The sequence below is a fragment of the Oryx dammah genome, unplaced genomic scaffold, assembly GCF_014754425.2.
Source record: "Oryx dammah isolate SB20612 unplaced genomic scaffold, SCBI_Odam_1.1 HiC_scaffold_1, whole genome shotgun sequence".
In the NCBI taxonomy this organism is placed as follows: domain Eukaryota; kingdom Metazoa; phylum Chordata; class Mammalia; order Artiodactyla; family Bovidae; genus Oryx; species Oryx dammah.
Window position 1 is genome coordinate 9,690,592 of NW_024070185.1, and position 26,324 is coordinate 9,716,915.

General features: G+C 40.7%; 1 protein-coding gene across 1 annotated transcript in view; it reads left to right on the forward strand.

The window, feature by feature from the left end:
* INTS9 (integrator complex subunit 9) overlaps positions 1 to 26,324 on the forward strand; it is a 129,809-nt gene that overhangs the window by 29,510 nt on the left and 73,975 nt on the right. Inside the window, exons 2-4 of the mRNA XM_040236071.1 lie at positions 7,583 to 7,710; positions 19,503 to 19,563; positions 22,702 to 22,764. Of these exons, the coding sequence (XP_040092005.1) occupies positions 7,583 to 7,710; positions 19,503 to 19,563; positions 22,702 to 22,764 (252 nt within the window). The remainder of the gene's footprint in view (positions 1 to 7,582; positions 7,711 to 19,502; positions 19,564 to 22,701; positions 22,765 to 26,324) is intronic.

Consider the following 26,324-nt stretch of genomic DNA (forward strand, 5'->3'; position numbering starts at 1 on the left):
ATTTGTTTAATTGAGATATAGTTGATTTGCCAAATTTTGTTGTTGTTAATGCAGTTTACAGTAATTCATACAGCTTTTAAAGATTTCTGTGAGGCCAGATTGGCTAGTTGTCATTTTGTGTTCATGGCAGCTTTTTAAAATTAAAGTATTTTAAATTTGCTAGGCGTCTTCCTAGTAACAGTTGTAATATTCAGAAACATATATTTCAAAACCAGACACTGCCCCCCTCCCCCACCCTCTACCACCACCAAGGGCTTTGTACCTCAATGAAAGGTGAAAGGGAAGTCGCTCAGTCGTGTCCGACTGTTTGCCACCCCATGGACTGTAGCCTACCAGGCTCCTCTGTCCATGGGATTTTCCAGGCAATAATATTGGAGTGGATTGCCATTTCCTTCTCCAGGGGATCTTCCCAACCCAGGGATCAAACCTGGGTCTCCTGCACTGTAGACAGATGCTTTACCATCTGAGCCACCAGGGAAGTCAATGAAAGGAGTACTAGAAAAATACCATTTTCTTGTTCAAGAGGTCAGTAAGGAAGATTACCTCTGCAAGGAGCTGGGGCCAGTGCTTTGAGAATCTAAAATCTGATTTGTCTGCTCCTCTGTAAATATAAATAGTCAAGCTGAGAAATCAACTTAAAGATTGATCTCAAGATGGTGATACATAGAATTCCCACAGATGTACCCCACCAAAGATGGGCTCACCATCCAAAAATTTAAAACAACAGTAATGAAACCCATTATCAATTTGAATATTCAAACCTAAGAACTTCAGACAACTGTACAATCTGATGGACCGTCTAAAATTAAAACGTTAAAATGAACAAAGACATAAATGAAGATATCAAACCTGTGAAGAGACCAAGATGTTATTTTTTAAAAAAAGAGAACTTCTAGAAATGAAAAGTATTCAGTGAAAAGAAAATTTTAGTAGAGGAGTTTAAATAGCAGATATACACCAATAGAAAGGAATTAGTGAATTAAGACAGAGCTGAGAAAAGTATCCAGAGTGGAATATATAGAGCTCATAAAGCAAACTATGAAAGGATAATTTAGTTACAGAGACAGTAAAATGAAACATTACAACATATATCTAATAGGCATTTCACTAGTAGAAACTAGGAAGAATGCAGTAGAGGTAGTATTAAAAATGATAATGGCTAACACAGCCATTTTCACAGCTGTGAAAGACAAGTCCTTATATGTTAGAAGCATAATTCTCTCACCCCCCAAAAATACCAATGTACATCTTAATAAAATATCAAAACACTATTGGCAAAGAGATTTTAATAGCCACCTATAATGGATTACCAGTTAGACTAGCAGCAGATTTCTCACTAGCCCTAAGAGTTGCCAGAGGACAGTTGGATTAATAAATTTACTGTTGAAGGTAGTTTGCTATCTTATAATTCCACCACCATCACTATTGAGTAAAGTCAAAATTAAGAAATTTCCAGACTAGTAATGACTAAGAGTTTACCATTTGAAGGAAATAAACTAAAGGATGTACTTCAGGAAAAAAGGGAATTGGCCCTAAAAGAGAGAAATGAGATACAAGAAGCATGGTGAACAAAGAAGTTGGTTAAGATGATGGTAAATAATCACTAACTGTTAAAAAAAAAGTGTAGAATAATTCACTGACTCTACAATACTATTGTTAGGATATATCTTTCTTTAATTTGCATAGCACTGAGAGAAAAAACAGTTAAATCCTGACAAGTTGCTTTAATGATTGTGTTCATCGGTACATTAATCTGTTACACAAACTTCTCATTCCTTTTAAATTTTTGTTACCCAGTTCAAGTAAAGTCGCAGTTGTCTTCATAAGCTTTGCTTCAAATGTGATAGAGAATCCTTTTGTACATATGTGGGTTATGGGCCATAGCAAAGTTTCATCAGTTTTGAAATAGTTTCCATAATAGAAAAAAGTAAGTAACAACTAAAACTCAAGAAATAATAGTATAGTGATATTACTGAGAAATAACTAGAAGAAATAGCTCACAAGTAGTTGCTTCTTGAATTTGGTGATTCACTTTTAACTATATATATGTAAATTTCATTTAAAAAAACACAAGACTGATTCACTGAAGGAAAAATTGATATAGCTATAACATTATTTCAAAATAAGTCTAAAAACAGATTTTGAGACAAAGAGCATTACATAATGATAAAACATTCAAGAGTAATAATTCTGATTATGGAGCAAGTAGCCTCAATATGTAAAAAGCAAAATAGGACAGAACTTCAAAAAGAAATCAACAAGTTCTTTTCTCCTGAGACTCAAAAGTAGGTAGAGATACAGGAGATTTAGGTAAGATAATAAACTCGATCTGCTCTGTATACAATTAGATTACATATTTCCAGTTTTCATGCACACTGGTTCATTTATAAAAAATCAACCATTCACACTATACTTTTACAAAGCAAGTTTCAATAAATATCAGAAAGTATGTATAAAATCTATTCCCTGCCCACAAGAAAATTAGAAATCAATTACCAAAAGATAACCATTACCACCTTTATATTTGAAAGTGAAACCAAGCACATATACGTACACAACACACAAGTCTTTGTGGCTCAAAGCAGAAATCACAATAGAAGTTACATAGTCCTTAGAAATGGATAAATTGAAAACTCAATGTGAATTTGAAAAATGCCTCCAGAGCATCACTTAGAGGGCTATCTGTAGCCTGAATGCATAACTTAATGGACTACACTGCATATCCAACTGCAGGAATTTTTACAGATAAAACTTGAACAATAAAACCAAGAGCAGAAATTGAAAAGCAAAGATATATTTATGTTAATGATAATTGACTAGTTGGTTTTGAGCTAAAGGAATAAAACATCTTAAACTGTAAAGGAAGAGCAAAAAAATTAAAGAGAAATCAGTGCATTGCTTCCGGCTCAGAAAAATATTATTATATAATGGCAGCATTCCCTAAATACATAGCTTAAATGTAGCCTCCATTAAGATCCTTGGGAAGACTGTTTTAGTACTGAGGTCTTCATTCTAACTTGTTTTCAAATATTTCAATATAGTAAAAACTACAGCATTGAGGGCAAAACCAAAAAAGCTCAGTGGACAAAGTAGAGATTTCAGAAATAGATATAAATTATTACAGGACTCAGAGGTGCTAAAAACTAAAGATGAGTTAAAGGTGGAAGAAGTTACATTCAATGAATTTTGCTGTGACATTTAGAAAAACGGAATCGTGTTTTTTTCTCAGTTGTGGATAAGAGATAGATTTAAGACTCTTTATGAAAACAGTATTTTCTGAGATCAGGTTGGTTTGTCAGCACAGTAGCTATTCTGCAGAAGTGTGTCAACATCAAAAGGAAAGCAGTGAAGAGAAGTGCAGAAAATGGACAGATGTGAAATCTAAGTGATGGGAGTTTATTGTACTAATTTTGCTTACTTGTGTGTTTGAAGTTTTCCATAATAAAACAGTTTTAAAGGAAAGTAAGAGAATTGGAAATATGTTTACTAACTATAATTGATAAAAAAAATTTACCCCCAAAATGTCAATAATTCTAAAAAAAAATAAAAATTATAAAACCTTATATTTGCTAGAATATTCACTTTTGCAGTAGTAATTCTTATCTTCCTGGAGGGAAAACTAGCAATAGAAAAATATTTGTAAAATTGTTTGTTCACTTTACCTAGTCTTTTTATTTTTTAATTGATTGGCTGCTCTGGGTATTTATTTATTGGCTGGGCTGGGTCATCGTTGCTGCATGCAGGCTTTGTCTAGTTGCACAAGTCGGTGACTACAGGAGGTGTGGCTTGTGGACTTGTTGCTCATGCGGGATCCTAGTTCCCAGACCGGGGATTGAACCTGTGTCTCCTGCATTGGCAGGTGAATTCTTAATCTAGGGATGTCCCTGCCTAGTCTCATGGGACACACAGATGTCTAAAACATTAGAGAATGCCACAGTGAAATAGAATTTATTCTTTAAAATGCTGTAAATTTAGGTGTCCCCCCCCAAAATATTTCAGTAGCCTCTTTAGCCCCTTCTGCAACTACAGTAACAATGAATACATACTATACATCAGGTTGTGTATCTATTCATCTAGTCCTCACAACTTAAGGAGGGTAGCGTTTATTACTGCATCTTGCAGATAGGGAAACTGTATCTTTGCAAAGTTAAGTAATTTTCCCAAAATCACATGTTAATGAGCATGACCAGTTTTTGAGCCCAGCCATTCTTGCTTCAAACTCCCTGCTTTAAATCATTTCTTCAAACTGCCTCTCCAAACTAAAGCATTTATCAAGTAGTTGATTTCCTGTTTAGGGTCATTTAATTGCTCCTAGATAGCCACTGCTAACATTTACTAACTTCTGTTTTGGTAGATTCCAGACGGTTTTGACTGTAATGCTAACGGGACTAAGCAGTGTAACGGATCTTCTGCTGTATGACGGATGACATTGTAAATAGGCACGGCCTTTTTCGGAAAACATTTTGGCAGCATATTTCAAGAGCCATAAAATGCTCATATTTTTTTGACCTAGTTAATGCCTCTTCTGGGAATCCCCTGAAGAAACAGTCCATGGAAAAAAGCCTTGAGCGCTAAAGTTAACACTGCAGCCATGTTTGTGATAGAGCAACCTAAAGCGACCCTAAATGTTCAACAGCAAGAGAAGGAGTAAACAAGTGATGGTGTATTTTTTTTTTAGGCAGCCAGTAAAGATGAAGTGCAATGTAACGACAGACAAAGAAAACACAGCTGTCAGTCTTACCAGTAGCACACAGAGCAGTAGTGCACTAAAATTATAGCTTTTACAAATATGAAGAAAGTCAGGGACTGGGAAAACGCTGGTGAGGAGTGTTTTTCAAAATTTTTGTCATCTTTTTTTCTAATTACAGAGTCACATGATTACTTACTGTTTTTGTGCATTATTCTCATAAGCCTCACTAGATTATCATCTACTTGGTGATTGTTCACAACTGCATGTTGGAAACAGGCAGAGAGCATCAGTGGAGCAGAGAAACTTCAGGAACCTTGCCAGGTGGCTCACTGACTGGTGACAATCACTCTTGTCTCGGCAGACTGAGTTGACCCTCACAAAGTGAGCAGTGCGGTTTGGGAAGCAGGAGTAAGATCTCTGGAGTCGGGAGACCTTGCTGTGTGTCTTTGGCTCTCTTCTCAGCCCCTTCAACTGTGTAAAAAGCTCTATTTCCTGACTCATAAAATTGGAGCTACTGACATCAAAGTCTGGCACTCTTAGTAGATGCTCTGGAAGTGTCTTGCAGTCGGTTATGGCCCTTATGAAGTGGTCCTGGTCTTTTTTCATCCTTGGATGACAGGAGCAGTTAGATGGCTAATTTCCTTTGCCTGAAATCTTCTGAGCAGCAGCTTTGCCATGTCCATTTTCTGTCTTCTGCTGCAGCTTGTTATCCATGATTTAAAGATGAAGATCAAAAAGATTTTGTCATTCGATGTGCCTGGCTAAATTTTCAGCTTTGTTTTAGTTATATATTTTTTTCTGATTATAAAAGTATGGTAAATGCTCATAGTCAAACATTGAGAAGATGCAAAAAGCTGAAAGAAGAAAATTACACTAATCTTTCTACCCAGAAATAATCATTAGATACATTCCAGTTCTTTTCTTTTTAGGTTTTTCTGAATATCTGTTTTTGTTTTTTTTAATAGGAGAACTCTTATAAGATCCCCTGTTATGTTTGGGGCAGGTTTAACAGGTTGCTCTGTGTTCATTTTGAGATAGTTTATCTTTAACAAATACATGATTCCTAAATAAGTATGAAGACCAAGCTGGCAATAGGTAACAGATGGAGAAAGGGCAGGGGTGGATAGCTCTGCCTTGATTAGTTGGAAAATATATTCTGTAGTTCTGATTGCTCTTAAAGAGTGAACTTACAGGTAAAGTATAATTACCCAAATCATGCTTCCTGGACTTTTTTAGTACTTTGTTGCTACTGTTTTTATTGTAAGTAACCCTGTACTATTTTAGGCCATGAGTTGTGAATTATGCAGTGAAAAATACACTTATCTTATATAAACTTGGAATGAAGAAGCTTGCAAGGGACTTCCCTGGCAGTCCAGTGGATAGGACTCTGCACTTCCACTACAAGGGACCTGGGCTCGATCCCTGGTTGGGGAACTAAAATCTGCAAGCCACATAGCGTGGCCAGAAAAGCTTACAGAATACCCAAAATTTCTTGGCTCTTGGCCTTATCAGTTTTAGAAACTGCAGTTTTAAAAACTCATCAGTTCCTGTACTGTCTTCTGGAGAAAAGTAGGAAATGTATCCAGTGATAGAAGCAACAGAGCAACCAGTAGCTGTGACGGCTTAGCCGGAGCTGTGGCGGTCACGTGGGGGCCAGCACTGATGTTGCATTACCCGGTATGTGTATGGGTCCTCAGTCATGTCCGGCTCTTGGCAGCTCCATGGACTGTAACTCACCAGGCTCCTCTGTCCCTGGGATACTCCAGGCAAGAATACCGGAGCAGGTTGCCATTTCCTTCTCCAGGGCATCTTCCTGAACCTAGGGATTGAAACCGTGTCTCCTGCATTGGCAGGTAGATTCTTTACCACTGTAACACCTGGGAAGTCCCACTTTACCCTGCCTTTTACTTAAATCAAAAAGAAAGAATGTGTCTATCCAGAGATGAAGAACATTGATCCTTCCATTTTCTGGACTTTGCTGTTCAAGAGAGGCTTCTATAAGATGACTTAAAAAGTGAGAGAAAAGGTCTTTTTTCTCTTCTTTCATTTTTTTCTTCAGAGCAGCAGTCAAGTTACAAAAGGTGACACAGAGTCCATCCCATATAAATAATTCTCAGTGTGGTGTATCTGTCATCTCCACTCCATTGAGGAAGACGTGAAGAGTGTTTGAAGTCAGCGTGTTGGTTTGCCCTGTCACCTTGGTGGCTAATGTCCCTTTGACCTCTGAGGTCTGCTGCCACAAGCAGGAGGCTCATGATTTGTTGGGAGTTGGTGTTCCTCACTCCCACCTGGTATCTGCTCATCAGGGAGGTCATTTGTCCTGAGGAGGCTGAGCCATTAGGAGCCCTTACCCTAAGGCTTGTTTGTTTACCTTTCCCCACTGTTTCCTCCTAAAGGAAAGTCACCTGACTTACTTACAGAGGAGAAAACTTAACCTGTAGCACAGTTTGGGATTCCAGCTTAGAATTTAATTTGACTTACACAGTGGACAGGACTGAGTGACTGTGACTTTATTTCACTTGCACACAGTACTTGGGTATGATGGGATGGGGGAATTTGAATGTGTCATGTGAGAATGGAGCAGAAAACTACAGCCTGGAAACCATCTATCTGGAATAACCTTGGCCCCTCCAAAACTCTGCTTGCCTGAGATGTAAACTGGCACCCTACAAAGAACTGGATATGATCCGAGGTAGAGAATGCTGAATGTGAGGGGAAGTGGTATCCAGAGCTGTGAAAGGGAGGAAACCATATAAAAAGTTAGCTGAATTTACACCCTGTTGTAATGAGAGAAGATGGTCAGCTTTATTTAATTCACTGTGTTTTTGAGACTTCTTCTGTAACTGATTATTGACAAAAGTTTTTATTTTTACTTTTTTTTAATCTTTTCAGTATTGCCTGTCAGGGCACCCAACCTTACCATGCAATGTGCTCAAATTCAAATCAACCACCATTATGTTGGACTGTGGACTGGACATGACTTCCACCCTCAACTTCCTTCCTTTGCCACTTGTTCAAAGGTATGTACTGATGCATCTGAAATAGCCTGAGCTTTAGTTGGCTGAAAAATGGTCCCCAGTAGCATCAAGATTGCAGTGCCCTTTGTGTTGTCCAGAGTTTACTTTGTTCCCTTAAAAACATTCTTAAAATAATATTCTTTGGCTGGGTTGATGGAAAGTGTTGTATTGATTTATTGATTGACTTCTTTATTACAACTTCTTCTGAGCTTCTGTAAAATGTTCCTGCAACTGCTCAGTGCAAGTGAGGTCATGTATATTTCATCTTTCTTGCTAATTCATGTAGGAGCGGATAAATGGTCAACTGATAAGCCCCAAGAATTGAATTTTAGAATCATTTGCAAGGACTTGACATCATAAAGCCTGACATTTGTTTTTGGTAGGTATCTATGTATTAGATATCTGTTAGTATCTGATACTGGAGAAGGCAATGGCAACCCACTCTAGTACTCTTGCCTGGAAAATCCCATGGATGGAGGAGCCTGGTAGGCTACAGTCCCTTAGGTCGTGAAGAGTCGGACACAACTGAGCGACTTCACTTTCACTTTTCACTTTCATGCATTGGAGAAGGAAGTGGCAACCCACTCCGGTGTTCTTGCCTGGAGAATCCCATGGACAAGGGAGCCTGGTGGGCTGCCGTCTATGGGGTCACACAGAGTCGGACACGACTGAAGTGACTTAGCACCAGCAGCAGCAGTATCTGATACTGATCATCTGTAGATACACAGAATCACATATGAAGCCAAAGTCCTTGTCTTAAAGCAGACAGATTACCCCAAGCCTACAGGCAGCACTATTCACTCTTACGAAGACCTTGTCTAAGAGGTCAGCTTTCCAACTTGCTGCTATTTAGAAGCAGCAATTTATAAAAGAAGTGGATCCTTTTAGAAGCAGATATACTCCCAGTAGCAAAAAGTAATACCACATGGAGGAAGGGAAACAGAGAAGCTATCTCAACCAGATTTAAGAACTTAAAAGCTTAACAAGCTAGGGAAACCATCTCATGTGTTCTCATTCACTGCTGAAGAATTCACTGTGTTCAGTGATTATTCATAATGATAACCCCATGAACCTTCTACAAAAGGTATAGTTAGAAATGAAGGGTTGACTTTTTTCTGAGATAAGGCATACAGTGGAGACTGGGTGGTAAAGAATCCACCCGCCAATGCAGGAGATGCAGGTTCGACCCCTGGGTCAGGAAGATCCCCTGGCGGAGGAAATAGCAGCCCACTGGGAAATCCTGCGGACAGAGGAACCTGGCAGACCACATTCCATGAGGTTACAAAGAGTCAGACATGACGGAGCGACTAAACAACAACCGAGGCATAAGGTAAGGTGATGGGGACAAGATCAAAGGTAATTCCAGATTACATTTTATGCATAACTGATAAAATTCAGTTATAATCACACCCATCACTTAGAAATACATTTACCATCCGTCTGGGGAGGCCTTACAAATAGCTGTGAAAAGAAGAGAGGCGAAAAGCAAAGGAGAAAAGGAAAGATGTAAGCATCTGAATGCAGAGTTCCAAAGAATAGCAAGAAGAGATAAGAAAGCCTTCTTCAGTGATCAATGCAAAGAAATAGAGGAAAACAACAGAATGGGAAAGACTAGAGATCTCTTCAAGAAAATTAGAGATACCAAGGGAACATTTCATGCAAAGATAGGCTCGATAAAGGACAGAAATGGTAGGACCTAACAAAAGCAGAAGATATTAAGAAGAGGTGGCAAGAAAACACGGAAGAACTGTACAAAAAAGATCTTCATGACCCAGATAATCATGATGATGTGATGACTAATCTAGAGCCAGACATCTTGGAATGTGAAGTCAAGTGGGCCTTAGAAAGCATCAGCACGAAAAACCTAATGGAGGTGATGGAATTCCAGTTGAGCTGTTTCAAATCCTGAAAGATGCTGCTGTGAAAGTGCTGCACTCAATATGCCAGCAAATTTGGAAAACTCAGCAGTGGCCACAGGACTGGAAAGGTCCGTTTTCATTCCAGTCCCAAAGAAAGGCAATGCCAAAGAATGCTCAAACTACCACACAATTGCACTCATCTCACATGCTAGTAAAGTAATGCTCAAAATTGTCCAAGCCAGGCTTCAGCAGTACATGAACCATGAACTCCCTGATGTTCAAGCTGGTTTTCGAAAAGGCAGAGGAACCAGAGATCAAATTGCCAGCATCCGCTGGATCATTGAAAAAGCAAGAGAGTTCCAGAAAAACATCTATTTCTGCTTTATTGACTATGCCAAAGCCTTTGACTGTGTGGATCACAATAAACTGTGGAAAATTCTGAAGGAGATGGGAATACCAGACCACCTAACCTGCCTCTTGAGAAATCTGTATGCAGGTCAGGAAGCAACAGTTAGAACTGGACATGGAACAACAGACTGGTTCCAAATAGGAAAAGGAGTCCATCAAGGCTGTATATTGTCACCCTGCTTATTTAACTTATATGCAGAGTACATCATGAGAAATGCTGGGCTGGAAGAAACACAAGCTGGAATCAAGATTGCGGGGAGAAATATCAATAACCTCAGATATGCAGATGACACCACCCTTATGGCAGAAAGTGAAGAGGAGCTAAAAAGCCTCTTGATGAAAGTGAAAGAGGAGGGCGAAAAAGTTGGCTTAAAGCTCAACATTCAGAAAACGAAGATCATGGCATCCGGTCCCATCACTTCATGGGAAAGAGATGGGGAAACAGTAGAAACAATGTCAGACTTTATTTTGGGGGGCTCCAAAATCACTGCAGATGGTGACTGCAGCCGTGAAATTAAAAGACGCTTACTCCTTGGAAGAAAAGTAATGACCAACCTAGATAGTATATTCAAAAGCAGAGACATTACTTTGCCGACTAAGGTCCGTCTAGTCAAGGCTATGGTTTTTCCAGTGGTCATGTATGGATGTGAGAGTTGGACTGTGAAGAAGGCTGAGCGCCGAAGCATTGATGCTTTTGAACTGTGATGTTGGAGAAGACTCTTGAGAGTTCCTTGGACTGCAAGGAGATCCAACCAGTCCATTCTGAAGGAGATCAGCCTTGGGATTTCTTTGGAAGGAATGATGCTAAAGTTGAAGCTCCAGTGCTTTGGCCACCTCATTCGAAGAGTTGACTCATTGGAAAAGAGTCTGATGCTGGGAGGGATTGGGGGCAGGAGGAGAAGGGGACAACAGAGGATGAGATGGCTGGATGGCATCACGGACTCGATGGACGTGAGTCTGAGTGAACTCCGGGAGATGGTAATGGACAGGGAGGCCTGGTGTGCTGTGATTCATGGGGTCGCAAAGAGTCGGACGCGACTGAACTGAACTGATATTATCCAAAAGAGAAAAGAAGTGTATTCAGAGTTGATTCAGGAACTGTAGGTGTCACATATATTTCTTGACAAAATTGATGAACAAGTTTTTCCTTATTAAAATAGCCTAACATAAGGAGATCCAACCAGTCCATTCTCAAGGAGATCAGCCCTGGGTGTTCTTTGGAGAGACTGATGCTAAAGCTGAAACTCCAGTACTTTGACCACCTCATGCAAAGAGTTGACTCATTGGAAAAGACTCTGATGCTGAGAGGGATTAGGGGCAGGAGGAAAAGGGGACGACAGAGGATGAGATGGCTGGATGGCATCACCGACTCAATGGACATGAGTTTGGGTGAACTCCAGGAGTTGGTGATGGACAGGAAGGCCTGGCGTGCTGCGATTCATGGGGTCACAGAGTCAGACATGACTGAGTGACTGAACTGAACTAAACTGAATATCATTGTCTGTTTCCTTCCAGTGATTAAAATGTTCATTCCCTTGATGTTAAAAATCTTCAGTGTCCTTGACCACAGGACACAGACAAGACTGGGACAGCTCTTCTTTCCTCACGGAATTTGTAGTCCTTCAGGAGAGAAAGAATTACACTGCTGAAGATTTAGTTATACTTGTGTTACAAAAACAACTGTATATATTTGTGATAAATACTAAAGAAAACAAAAAGCGAGGTATGTTGAGGGTTCCCAAAAGGGCACCCACATGCTTTGCAGGGTCATGAGTCATCTTGGTATTCAAACCTGGGTCGTGCAGACAGTCCTCGCTACGTGTTTTTTCCCTGTCCTGTTCATTCCCGTCTTTAACCAGTTCTGTGTTCTCAGGTAGATAGAAAATCTGCTTCTACTCTCTCTTCTTGTCATTGTTTTTCTCTCAGAGGAACATTATACTAATGGGATGATTAGCAGCCCATGGCAGTTCCTCACAAAATGTGTCTTCATTTACTCAAAATGTTGGCATCTACTTGGCTGAAATATTAATAGTATCCCCAGTCCCCCCCACCTCTTTGTCCTGCTTTGTTTGTCTTCAGAACACTTCTCGTTATATCATACAGACATATTTGCTTTACATATTGTCTTTCTTCTCTATGAAAGGTAAGTTTTATAAGGGCAGAGATTTTGTTTGCTCTCCGTTGTATCCCCAGTGCCTAAAATAGTTCCTGGTATGCAGTAGCTGCTCAGTAAATATTTGTGATAATGAATGAATCACTTTATCGTCTTTGGTTTTCAGCTCTTCTCACCTCTGAGTCATTTCACTTTTATAATCTTTCCTTTATCTTGAATCTTTCCATCTTGACTTATTCCCATTTAATTATGCTCAATCACTTCCAACTTAAACATTTTTTTATCCATCTTTCTAACCGTCTCTCAACTCCACTGTCCCCTTCAGCATTACTGCTCCTCTCCCAGCTGCTTTGCCCACACAACCCACCAGTAAAACCCATCTCTCAGTAAAATCACAGATGACTTCCATGTCATTAGCTGTGATACTCAGTTGTCACCCTCATCCTCCTTGGCCATTTAGCATCACTCTCCTCCATGATCATGCCATCCTGGTTTTCTTTACTTCTCTGACTCTTCCTCTCCTATCTCCTTTGGGGATTCAGTTTCCTCCATCTAGCCATCACACATCAGAATTCTAAAGGACTCAGTACTTAGCCACAGAGCCTCCACCAACGGAATTTAATAAGTGCTCAGGGCCTCGAGAACCATCCAGACAGTCACTTACAAATGTCTATTTTTCAGTTAATAATGCTCTTCTGAGTTCCACGTTCATAAATCCAAATGCCTACTCGGCTTCTGTCTTTGGATGTACCTTTGAAAGCACTTCAAAACTCAACATGCCCCAAACTGAGATCGTGATTAGAGTTGGTCCAGAAGAGAAGAACCAAGCCTCCCAGACCGGGTCCCACCCATTGCTGCCCTGTCTTAGGAAAGGGCCTCCTGATGGAAAGGCCAGGGAATGGGGAGTTCCCCTAGATGCTCCCTTTCTGCGCCCAGTCTTTAATTTGTGGTTGCTGTTGTTGTATAGTCACTAAGTCATGTCTGACTCTTTTGCGACCCCATGAACTCTCTGGGGCAGGCTCCTCTGACCATGGGGTTTCCCAGACAGGAATACTAGAGTGGGGATGCCATTTCCTCCTCCAGAGAATCTTCCTGACCCAGGGATTGAACCCAAGTCTCCTGCATTGGCAGGTGGGTTCTTTACTACTGAGCCACCAGAGAAGCCAAATCTTTCATTGAGCCTTGTTATTTTTTACCTCCTAGATAAGTGCTAGAATTCCGTCGCTTCTCATAAGTGCTACTGTGGTGGTCATCATCCTCCTTTACATGCATTACTGCTGAAGCCTTCTAACCGGTTTCTTCAATTCTGTCCTTGCCTCTGTCTGAATCCAGAGTCATCTTTTTGTGTTATGTTTTATTTTGGAGTTACTTCAGATTTATGGAAAAGTTGCGAGAATAGTACAAACAATTCCCAATTATTGTTACTAGTTATTGACATTTTTATCACATTCACTTTATCACTTCCTCTTAATACATACACATAGAGTTTCTTCTGACCCATTTGAAAGATACAGACATGATGCTTCTTTGCCCCTTAAATACTCAAGTTCATGTTTTATAAGAGGACGTTGTCTTACATAACCGCAGCACAGTAATCAAAATCCAGAAACTTACATTGATATCAGCCTAGAATCTGAGCTATATTGGGCTTCCCAGATGGCACTAGTTGTAAAAAACCTGCCTGCTAATGCAGCAGACATAAGAAACGGAGTTCACCTCTTAAACTGTTGGTGGGAATGCAAACTAGTACAGCCACTGTGGAGAACAGTGTGGAGATTCCTTAAAAAACTGGAAATAGAACTGCCATACGACGCAGCAATCCCACTGCTGGGCATACACACCGAGGAAACCAGAATTGAAAGAGACACGTGTACCCCAATGTTCATCGCAAGACTGTTTACAATAGCCAGGACATGGAAACAACCTAGATGTCCATCAGCAGATGAATGGATAAGAAAGCTGTGGTACATATACACAATGGAGTATTAATCACCTATTAAAAAGAATGCATTTGAATCAGTTCTAATGAGGTGGATGAAACTGGAGCCTATTATACAGAGCGAAGTAAGTCAGAAAGAAAAACACCAATACAGTATATTGAAACATATATATGGAATTTAGAAACACGGTAATGATGACCCTATATGCGAGACAGCAAAAGAGACCTAGATGTAAAGAACAGTCTTTTGGACTCTGTGGGAGAAGGTGAGGGTGGGATGACTTGAGAGAATAACATTGAAACATGTTTATTACCATATGTTAAACAGATCACCAGTCTAGGTTTGATGCATGAGACAGGGTACTCAGGGCTGGTGCACTGGGATGACCCTGAGGGATGGGATGGGGAGGGAGGTGGAAGGGAGGGTCAAGATGGGGAGCACATGTCCACCCGTGGCTGATTCATGTCATTAATGGCAAAAACCACCACAATATTGTAAAGTAATTAGCATCCAATTAAAATAAATTTTTAAAAAATAAATTAGAAAGGGAAAAAAAAAAGAAATGTGGTTCAATCTCTGGGTCAGGAAGATGCCCTGGAGAAGAGCATGGCAACCCACTCCAGTTTTCTTGCCTGGGAAATCCAGTGGACAGAAGAGTCTGGCAGTCTACCGTCCATGGGGTCGCAGAGTCAGACATGGCAGAAGCAACTTAGCACCTTATTTATATTTCCCAAGCTATACCAGCTTATATTTCTCTGTAATCCCTTTTATAGCAAAAAAGAAAAGCAACTTACTGGTCCAGGGTTCAATCCAGATGACACATTGCATTCAGTCATGTCTTTAATCTTCAATCTGGAAGAGTTTCACAGCTCTGTGTCTTTGATGACCTTGCCATTTTTAGGAGTACAGGCCAATTATTTTATGTAGCATCTTTCAATTTGGGTTTGTCTCATGATTCTTCTGGAGAAGGCAATGGCACCCCACTCCAGTACTCTTGCCTGGAAAATCCCATGGATGGAGGAGCCTGGTAGGCTGCAGTCCATGAGGTTGCTAAGAGTCGGATACGACTGGGCAACTTCACTTTCACTTTTCACTTTCATGCATTGGAGAAGGAAATGGCAGCCCACTCCAGTGTTCTTGCCTGGAGAATCCCAGGGACGGCAGAGCCTGGTGGGCTGCCTTCTATGGGGTCGCACAGAGTCGGACACACTGAAGTGACTTAGCAGCAGTAGCAGCATGATTCTTCACAATGAGGTTGGGGTTACTATTTTTGTTAGGATTACCACACAAATGGTGGCACATGTTATCAGAGGGCACTTGATATCAGTTTTCTCCGGAATCACCTTTTATTAATAGAAAGACTGATCTAATCTCGTCTCTCGTCTGTTTGAGATCTTTCAGTGGATTTTTCATTGCTTTAGGCCAAGTACCAAGTTCCTCTTGGTACATTTGATGCCCTTCTCTCCTCCTGCTCTTTGTATTCCTCCAGTTTCAAAGCCTTTGCTCCTGCCTGGGAGCAGTCTACACAGATTGCTCCTTCAGCCAAGAAGGTTCTCCACCTTTCCCCCATCCCACCTCTGCCTTAGCCTACCAACTAAGCAGGAGCTCCTCTCTGAAATCATTTCTGATACCCCTTGCTGCATGGGAAGGACAGAGAGATTGTGTTTTCGTTGGTTGATGGGGAGGGTAGTGTATATGGGACTCTCCATGAAATTTCATTTGAATAACCTTTTTTAAGACGTCCATACTGAAGGCTGGTGAGAGTGATTGGGCTTTGCAGCTATCTTCTCGCTCTATTTCCTCCAAACCCTGCCCCTGGATCCCACTACAGATGGCTCAGTGATGAAGAAGAACCCTCCTACCAGCACAGGAGATACGGGTTCAATCCCTGGGTTGGGAGGATCCCCTGGAGGAGGAAATGGCAACCCACTCCAGTATTCTTGCTTGGGAAATCCTATGGACAAAGGAGCCTGGTGGGCTACAGTCCATGGGATCACAAAAGAATCAGACACAATGAGGGACAAATCACCACACACGCACACACACACACGCCCCTTGCCCCAGTTTCCCCTTGACTTCCCAGTATCCAGATCTCGGCTCCATCAGCAGACTCGAGGGGTCCTGATGCTGCCTAGATCACTCTCGTGTTAGGAGACTTTGTGGCGCTTTGTGTGGCGCTGCCTCATCATTAGTAACAGCTTGTTCTCTGTGTGTATGACTACTTGATCAGTTTTCCCTACCCTGTCAGGATGACAGGCACATTTTGCTCGTGGTCAGTATCACCAGCCTCTGAGTGCTTGACACATAAATCAAGACTCATGAATGAACACGTGAAGATGAACACCTCTTTCCCTCTTCAACACTTCACTAAATGATGAGGCCGTTCCCTATCCCTCTTTCTGGAAAGTCACCCTCAGTCTTCACCTCGTGTTCCTGCTCTCTCTCACCTCTGCACACTGTCCCAAGTGCCCTTCCTGTATGAGCCATAATACCTCTGCGCTCCCTGTCATAGCGTTTATTTTATTCTATTGTAATTGCTGTTTACTGTCTCCCTGTACTGCAGTGCAAGCTCCTCAAACTCAAGGGTTATTTATTGCCATACCCCTCTACTTTGCCTATTTTAATCAAGAGTAAGCTTTTATAAATATATTTTGAATGAATGAATGTAGTCATGCCTCTCACACTATTTCCTGATTATAAAAGTAATGCATTTCACAGGCGGAAAATGGGAAAATGAAACATATAAAGAGAAAATGAACTGCATACTGTGTTCATTCTACCTTTCACTATTTTTCTAGACAATAGGTTATTTTTAAAGAGCTTAGGTTGTTTATTTAGTTACTTATACTTTACCTGTCTTTTAAAACTTAAAAAAAAATTTTCGTATACATATTTTTTTGACTATAACATTTTTTAATGGCATCCTTTTTTTCCGTAGAAATTATTATTAAATAGTGGGTACAAAGATGTGTTCATCTGTAATCATTATTTTTCTAATATCATTACCTTCCATATTTCTTTAATGTAGATTTCTGTGAAGAGACTTGTTTCCTTGTTCAAAAAATTTACACGGTGAAATTTTGTAATCATTAAGAACAAAGTAGTACATTTCTTCCCCTTTGGTAGCTTAACATTTACTAGCTCTTCATCGTTTAGTCATTAATCTAATTGGACCTAAAAACAGAATATTTGCGTCTCTGTAGTCAGCATACATTTGCCACCTGGGGCTACATTTCTGTGGCCCTTTATCTTTGGCACTATTGTTACAACATGGTCAGGCTCTTTGAGCATTCAGTAACATCTACAGGCAATTTCTCAAATCCAAAGTAACTCCAGATATTTCATAGAAGTCTTTGATTGTTATAAACAATGTTTAGCAACAGTAATACCTGAAATTTTTACTTTAAAAAAAATTATTTTTTAATAAGCAGTAAATGGGTTTTCCTAGTGGCTCACACAGTAAAAAATCTGCCTGCAGTGCAGAGACACAGGTTTGATTCCTGGGTGAGGAAGATCTCCTGGAGAAGGAAATGGCAACCCACTCCAGTATTCTTGCCTGGGAAATCCCATGGACAGAGGAGCCTGGCAGGCTACGGTCCATGTGATCTCAAAGAGTCAGATGCGACTGAGCACAGCATAGCATACCATTTCTAATCACTTGTTGAGGACAAAACTAATTGAATCAATCATCTGTAATTTGAAGGCTGAGTTGTGTGTGTCCGGTAGGGAACAAACAGGATACAAGTCCTCTGATCCAGTTCTCTTTGTAAAGGGAAGTGGACATTTATAACCTTTTTGTAAAGAGTCCACGTGCATGAAATGAGAACAGTATTGAGACTCCCCTATCATTACGCTTTTATTAGAATGCTTGGGTTTTTAATCTGATCTGATAGTAAATATTTTTAAAGAGTCTCTGAGTGAAGGTACACATGTGACTATGAAATGAAATGGAAATTCAACATCTAATGTTAGAGTATTTTTCTGAGAGGGCTTCCCTGGTGGCTCAGAGGTTAAAGCCTCTGCCTGCGATGTGGGAGACCAAAACTCCAAGGATTTTTTTAATATAAATTTATTTATTTTAATTGGAGGTTAATTACTTTACAATATTGTATTGGTTTTGCCATATCCAAGCATTTTTTTTAAAGTTTTTCAGATATAATTTATGCCAGCCAAATTTGATTCTCCTAGTAGTAATTTTCATTCTCAAGAATGAAATTCAGAATTCTCACTTTTTGACTAATAAAGGCAAAATGTCAACAGAGAGTCTAGGCAAAGGCTCTGTGGGCCTTCATTGTACTTACATTCTTAACAGCTTTTCTGTGAACTAGGAATTATGTCAAATTCTCACCTTTTTTGCTAAAATCAGATGCATATATATATATATATTATTCAGGTTTTTAATCTTTCCTGGAAGATTGACAAATATTTCACATTATTTGTTTTAATTTGACTTTCGTACCTAGCACCTAATTACAAAGTCAGAATTTGATAAAAATCAGTTTAGCAAGAGGATAAAGTACTATACATTAATTTGGTTTCGGGTTATAGAGTCTTTTAGTCCCACACCCATACTTTTGCCCTTTATTTTTAAATTTAATTTTGTGTTGAAGTGCTAAAATCCTTTTGCAATCTACCTTGTACTTCTGATGTGTTTTTTTCACATATCACCCTGGTCATTAAGTTTTTCTTTTTACCAACATTTTTTTTTCTCCTGAGGTGTTTGCATTTTCAGCCTCCAGTGTAATTCTTCTGATCAGCTCGTAGCACTCAGTTAAATTCTGAGCTTGCCAAAGTGAATGATTTCTGGTTCAGATTTTTTTGATATAACATATATGTGAAATTAACCTCACCCCCTTGAAGTTACTCACTGAGATACGGTGTCATTTTATAACACTGAGAAAAGCTAGCTTCATTTGCCAAAATTGGAAACTCAAGGTACAGGTAACATCAAGGCACAGGTAACAAGTGACTAATTCATTTAAGCAACGAATACAGAGGTGACTTTGAGCCAAATTCCGATTTTTATTTGTGGTAAATTCTGGTTGGTAGGCAGCTTAAGTGTTCTTGACAGACACCTGACCTCTCTGAGCCTATTTTGTCCTCCACAATATGAGGGTTCCATTCGGCCTTCCCCTCAGGCCTGTTGTCAAATGCAAGCAAGGTCAGGGCCAGGGACTGCAAAACTATACAACACTGGCGTGTCTCATCTTTCTTTTTTCTCCTTATTATTCTGCCTAGCATTCTTTTAATTTTCCCAATTGAGGGCAGAACTCTTTGACTTGTTAACGTTCCATTGCCATGTAATTGTTACGCTTGATACCACTTGGTTACTTTTCATCTTTCTGATTATTATTTTGGGTGAGCCTTGCTGCCACTCCTTTCAAACTGTTTTCCATTTTGTGGAGCCGGTACAGTCACCATGAAATCACTGAGGATTATAATCTATTTAGGATAATTTAATCTTTTGTTTTGCAGTCCCAGACTGTCCAATCTTCCTGGCTGGTCCCTAAAGGATGGAAACGCTTTCTTGGACAAGGTAATGATAAGCTGAAGTGTATCTACACCCACTGGAAAGCCATCTTGTCGTTCTGGAGTCACCCGACAATAATGTGACTAATGGGCCCTTTGTCTTCTCCCTAAAAACTCCTGTGACCCATGTAGAGTCTTCAGTACTTGGTAATTATTGTTTTTAAGAGCTTTTTAAGGAGTCTCGGTATTCAGACACAGATCCAGTTTTCACATGTGTAAAATCTAGGGACTTCAGCTGAAAATATATTTTATCACCCCGAAAAGAAAACTATTATTTCTAGAATTGTGATGAGTATTTCAGTGGCATTGCTTGTTAGAGAATTCCATCCAGCTCATTTCGTTTTGAGGCTGTACTGACTCTTCCTATAAGGAGTGAGCTTTTTTAAAAAATAACTTTAAAGCCCACCAAACACGATTGAGTTTTAAACCGCTCTTCTAGGGGCCAGGTCACAAAGGGCATTGTCAAAACTTTGGGTTTTCTTCTTTGGGTAATGAAGGGCCATAGAGAGTTGCAGCAGGCAGGGTCATCCTCTGCTCAGACCACTTTGACTGCAGAGTGGAGAACAGACTGAGGAGCCAAGTGTTTCACTTCTAGGCCATGTGCTCTGGGGGCATGAGAGGGAAACACGTGTTCAGGTAAACGTGAACAAAGGGCCTTCCAGACTATGATCTATGATCGTGGTAGCCTGACATGGACACTCTTATAATTTGTGAGAAAAGAACATGGTTATTTTAACAGGAATCTAGGAATTTGGAGTTCTCTTAATGACTTTAATCACTAACTATGCCTAAACTGAATGACTCAAATGACTTTTTATTTTTTCAAGGCTGTTAAATTTTTGCTGTGAGATTGTCTTCATGGTATGTCCTTCCTCAAATCAGTCTTTAGGCATTTAAGTTCCATATGAGAGACCAGAGATCCCAAACAAAAGTTAAAACTTATGTAGCCAAATTTTCTTCTGAAAAAAATGAGAGATAAAGGAAGATTAGACACTGTAAAGCTTATCCACGCCATTCTTAGACCTCCATGTCATTCTTCCTCTCCCCAGTTTCATAATTAAAAGACTGACTATGAGGATCCTTAAAATGATTCATCTGAATAAGGCATTTCCTTCTCCTAATAGATATTGTTAAATAAAGAGGAGCTCTTTTTACAGAATTAATTCCTGTACCTGCCCCCTCACCCCAGCTTCAAGTGCAAGCCAGATGCATGACTTGAAATCAGATTTCCCTCATAGCCTAACTATAAAATTAGGTGACATTCAAGAACCTGTGCACCTGATGAAATTTCAGCCTGTCTCCTGCTGGCTGTAAATCATTGTTCCCAGAGAAATGCTCAGAAGCATCCCATTACCCATGCATTGTGAGCAAGATGACTCGCATGTGTCTGTGGGAGCATTTCATTAGGAGGGAGTGGCGAATAAAATACAGTGACATTGTAAGTGCTCAGAATGGCAAATTCGCTGCTCCAGGCCAGGAAAGATGAGCACCTCAGAGGAGGATCTGTCACGCGAGGTACAGACCCTGCACCCTGGTACATGGCAGGACACGGGGAATGTGGGGAAGAAGATTACACAGCCGATGAAAGGCCGGGCAGTGCTTTGCAGTTTCCCATGATTTGTCTTTAATTGTTTTTAATCTCATCCCAAGGGAGTTGGGGGTCTTCCTCCATTAACTGCAATTGCTCATTTGTTTTTCACTGGCAGGTATATTGTAATTACAGATGGTTTCAGTCTCTTTTTGGCTTGCAATTTCACTGGTTAAATGATAGTCATATAAGGAGAGGAACCGGAGTTTACAGTGGAAGGCAAGAGCAGGAAATGTTCTCTAAGCTTCTGATAGGAGACTTGTAAAATTCAAAAGGAGTAGAGCAGACAATTAATGCCATATTTTCAGGTAAAGATTGAGAGTAAAATCATTCCAACTCCAATGTATAAGTATAGATATATGAATATACAGAAATTTATCTTCAATGACTAATGAAAACACAGTGGAACACAGTTCCAACTGTGTTTTTCCCTTTCTGGGAAAAAGAGTCCACCAGATTTCTATCTTGTACTAGTTTCATTAGAGTCATAGACAGCTCCTGCGTAGATCTCAGTACAGTGTCATCACAAGAAAACAGCACCTCTGGGGGCCTCCTGGGGGCCCACTCCAGTCTCTTCGGTGTCCTCTGTCATAATTCCAGCTGCTGGCATTTGTATGGCTTTGCCTGACATTTTTTTCCTGAAGCTACCCTAGATGCAGCAATTGCTGTATAAATATCCCAGGTCCCTTGCCTCTGGGTGGAATCACTCCTGGGTATACGCTTGATACCATTTCTCAGAGTCTCCCTGTTGCCCACGGTAGAATGTGGCTGTGTGACACATCTATTATCAGCCAGCTTCTTTGCCCTTTATCACTTGCCCTTCCTCCTGCTATTTTTTTTTTTTAGCACCTCTCTTATAAGCTTTCACACACTCTTTTCTCAAAGTCTGTTTGTGAAAGAATTTGAAGACAGACAGGCCTATTAAATACTGTAGGTCATGGGCAGTGTGGAGAGTTGCAGTATATAAATATACCATTTTCTTTTGAATGGTGGTGGGGGGGTGGGGGGTGTTTTAATCCCTATCCTGTATTCTTCATCTCCTTCCATATTTGCCCCTCAAACCTTGGTAGGAGGAGAAAGGGGTTCCAGTTCATTTATCTGCACTCTGGACTCCCAGTCTAATTGCAGAACAGAATCAGTAGGCATGCTTGTCATGGATACAGGTTCCATGTGTGATCCCTTAGATCTTAGGTAAAACCGAGGAGTCTACTTCCATCACTATTCCAGACCATTCTGATATTACTGGTGTAGTCCATATAACTATTATTTGGAAAGCTCTGGGTCGGAGTTGTGGAAGCAGCATGTGTCCACACGTTGCTTCCTTGAAGAAGCATCAAGAAATGTGCATGCACACCCTGGTTTTTTTAATACTGAATAAAATATTCAGCTGCCCTGAGCTTAAACAAGAACCAGTTGACCTAAATAACCTTCCCACTTTCCTCCAACTCCAGCCTTCTGCAACACTTCATAGCGAGTTTGGTTTGGGGATGGAATTTCGTTGGCACTGTGTTTATGGACCATCTCTTCCTAGAATGTTTCTTCTTTCATGTCTTTTAGGAGCTAAAGGAGTGCTCAGGTCATGTATTTGTGGATTCTGTACCCGAGTTCTGCCTACCAGAGGTAAGAGTGAAGTGAATCTTATTGTAGGAACAAAGCATTTCTCATCATCTCTCAAAGTGAAGACAAGAAATAATTTTAAGGGGCTGAATTTCTTATTTTGAAATCAAAATGAATCTTATCCTAGGCACTTTGTTATACAACTAAAATTCAATCATTTAGGAGCTTTTTGTATTGTCCATAAATCACTGAAGTCATTCTCTTCCTAGCTCTTTTTATAATCCCCAGTGACATTCACACTGGGGCATAGTGTTGAGCAAGGTAAAGAATAACTTAAGTCTTTCAGTTTTGTAATTAGAGTCATCCCACAGTATCTGAGGGGATGGGTTCTAGGAGCCCCCATGAGTACCAAAATCCATAGATGCTCAAGCACGCGATATGATGGAGTACAATGAATAGAGTCTGCCCTCCGAATCTACAGGTTTCACATCCAGGATTGCAGAGGGCCCACTGGATAATGCCTCTGTCTTAGGTTAGCCAGACTTTCTAGTCTTGGGTAATTGGGAATTGCTGTTATTCCGCTAGTACAGTAAACTGGAAAACTTGTTGCTGACTTAATAACACATGAAATATTGCTTGAAATTCACAGATTCTGAACTGAGTTATGGATATCTGTTGCTTACATATTATCATCACAATGAGACTTGTTATAAGTGTCTGAGTCCAGTTCCATTCTTTTAAAGGAAACAAAGATCAGTTTGCATTAGTCTTAAAGGAAACATCTCAACTGACAGGCCTAATCCCCAGAGTGGCCTGGGTGGAGTTCTCAGCACAAAGGAGAACTGTGGGGAGGCCAGTAGCCTGTCCAGGTTCCTGGGGAAATCACGGAGAAGCCACCATTCTGCTCTTTCCATGTGCCCTGGGGGTGTCAGTGCCTGTCAAACAGACTTTCACAGTTCAACGCCAGAGAGAGAAGAAACTGGGTGTGCTGTGTCTCTTAGTTTTGTCCTTTCTTCCTATCTCTCTTTACATTTCTACAACTTCTGTTGATACCCTTTAGATAAACTTTCTCTCTCTCTCTCTTTGAAGTATGTGAGGTGACCTTTTAGGACACCAGAGCAAAAGAGAGCAAAGAAAAACAGAGAAAGACGTGGTCATTGAAGTTGGCAGATAAGGGAGAGAGTTTGTGGTGAAGTAATAGGAGCAGGGGTGAAGGAGACAGCAAAATCCTGAGCTCTCCCTAACTGCTGATAAACTTTTGTCGTCTTCATTTGTCACTTAGGAGCTGGTGGGCCAGTCCCCCATCTGTTCAAAGACTCCTATTTCTAGGCGCTTTTATTTTTCAGTTTACTGCCTGTGGCATTGACCGCAGCAGCCTTCAGCTTGTGACCAACAGTGGAGGGTCCCTGGCTTGGGGTTCTGGGGTCTTTCTGACTTGCTCCATAGACTCCTACTAAACTTTGAAATTAGACAGTCACCGTTCCACAGTTCACTTTTGCCAAGCTAAACGCAGCAATATTATATGTTGGATTCTAGAGCCTAGGGTTTTTTTTTTACAACTTGATTCAGAATGTATAGTTTATGACATGTTAGGAAAAGTTGCTTAGTCGTGTCCAACTCTTTGCGACCCTATGGAATTCTCTGGGCCAGAATACTGGAGTGGGTAGCCTTTCCCTTCTGCAGGAGATCTCCCCAACCCAGGAATTGAACCCAGGTCTCCCGCATTGCAGGTGGATTCTTTACCAGCTGAGCCATTAGGGAAGCCCAAGAATACTAGAGTAGGTAGCCTATCCCTTCTCTAGCGAATCTTCCCAACCCAGGAATCTTAACCGGGGTCTCCTGAATTGCAGGCAGATTCTTTACCATCTGAGCTACCAGGGTAGCCCATGACAAATTAGTAGTACTTACTGTTTTAAGGGAAACCAGGGCATTGTACAATCAGGAGAAAATAGAGTCTTAGAGTCAGGAGAGAGGGACTTACTACACAGTCCAGCCTTGGCTGACTTGTGGCTGAGCCATACAGAATTAAAATTCTAGTCTTCATGGAATTTACAATCTAGTGCAGCTACTTTAAACATTTTTGTATTCCCCCAAAGTCTGTACCACAGACTGTGCATAAAGTCTAGGATAGTACAGTAAGCAACCAATAAACTATGATTGTTTTGATCCAGTTCGTGGTCTGTAGAACCCAAGTGTCTGTATTGGGCCTCCCAGGTGGCGCAGCGGTAAAGAATCTACCTGCCAGTGCAAGAGATGCAAGAGACATGCGTTCTATCCCTGGGTCAGGAAGATCCCCTGGAGGAGGAAATGGCAACCCACTCCAGTATTCTTGCCTGGGAAATCCCATGGACAGAGGAGCCTGGCCGGCAGTAGTCCATGGGGTCACACATCTGAGCACACACGTGCACACAGACACACAGAACCAAAGTGTCTATATGCAAGAAGTTTAAAAATAATCTTTATGGGATATCATTGAGTGAAAGTAAATATGTGTGTGACACACACACACACAGTTTGGATGTTAAATTTATTTCTCAGAAAATTGTTTATGTAGGCAGTCTTTGATATATATACAGGCAATACGTGTGTGTGTGTGCGCGTGTGTACACATTTGTCCCCCAGCTGTCCTCACCAGATTTCTTATCATTCTAGACTCTGTGGGCTGATTCTTACATCCTTAAAGAGAAATTTCAAATATCCCTACCCAGTTTCTATAGAGGTAGAAGGAAGAGAGGGAAGTTTTTGGCTTTTACTGTTGCTTCTACTCTCCTTCCCTGTTTTCTTCTATACCTGTCACTCTGCTACTCTGTCTTAACCTTCTCATTTGTTTAAAAATGGTTCTGGAGAGGAGGTGAGAAATAGGACCAGTAGACCTCCCTTCATTAATGTGAGGATATAGTCTTGGAAGTGCAGTACCCAATATGGAGTTAAGTTGTGGTCCTTAGACATTTTATTCACACAGATTGCCATTGCCTTGGCAGTGAGTAGCTTTTGACTCTAATCTCCTTTCTGTCCTAAGGAGCTGAAGCTGATTATGCCTTGGTGGCTTTATTAAATCAATTTACTTTACACATAAAGTCATTTAACCAGAAAATACCCACAGCCGAAATGCTGCGCTCTCTCTGTCGTTTGCAAAGATGGTGCAGACATCTTTGTTACTTCTACTCTGTGAGGGACACAGTAGCTCTGTGCCCCAGTCTCCTAACAAAAACTCTTTCTTGAGTTACCCCATGCTGTCTGTACTGCCTCATGCAATTTCTGTGGGATAAGTTCCGTGAGGGAGAGCTCAGAGACTGAGGAGCTGTCTTTGAACCAGAGCAGCTAGCTTCTCACAATGGCACCTCCACAGAGGGCGCTGCTTCTCATGATGTATTCCTCCAACAACAATGCACAGAGGCCTGTTCTGTCCTGGCTGCCACAGCTTGAAGGGGACAGAGATGAGTCCCATGGGATTTTTGATCTCAGAGACGTTCCAGTTTGGGGAGACAAGGGGATACTTTGAGGTGCCCACCATAGTAAAGAATAGTAACTGCTTTAAGAGGGATATTCACAAAGTGCCTTGGCAGTTCTTAAGAAGAAGTGCTTTCTTTCATCTGGGCAAATCAGGAAGGCTTAGCGGAAGA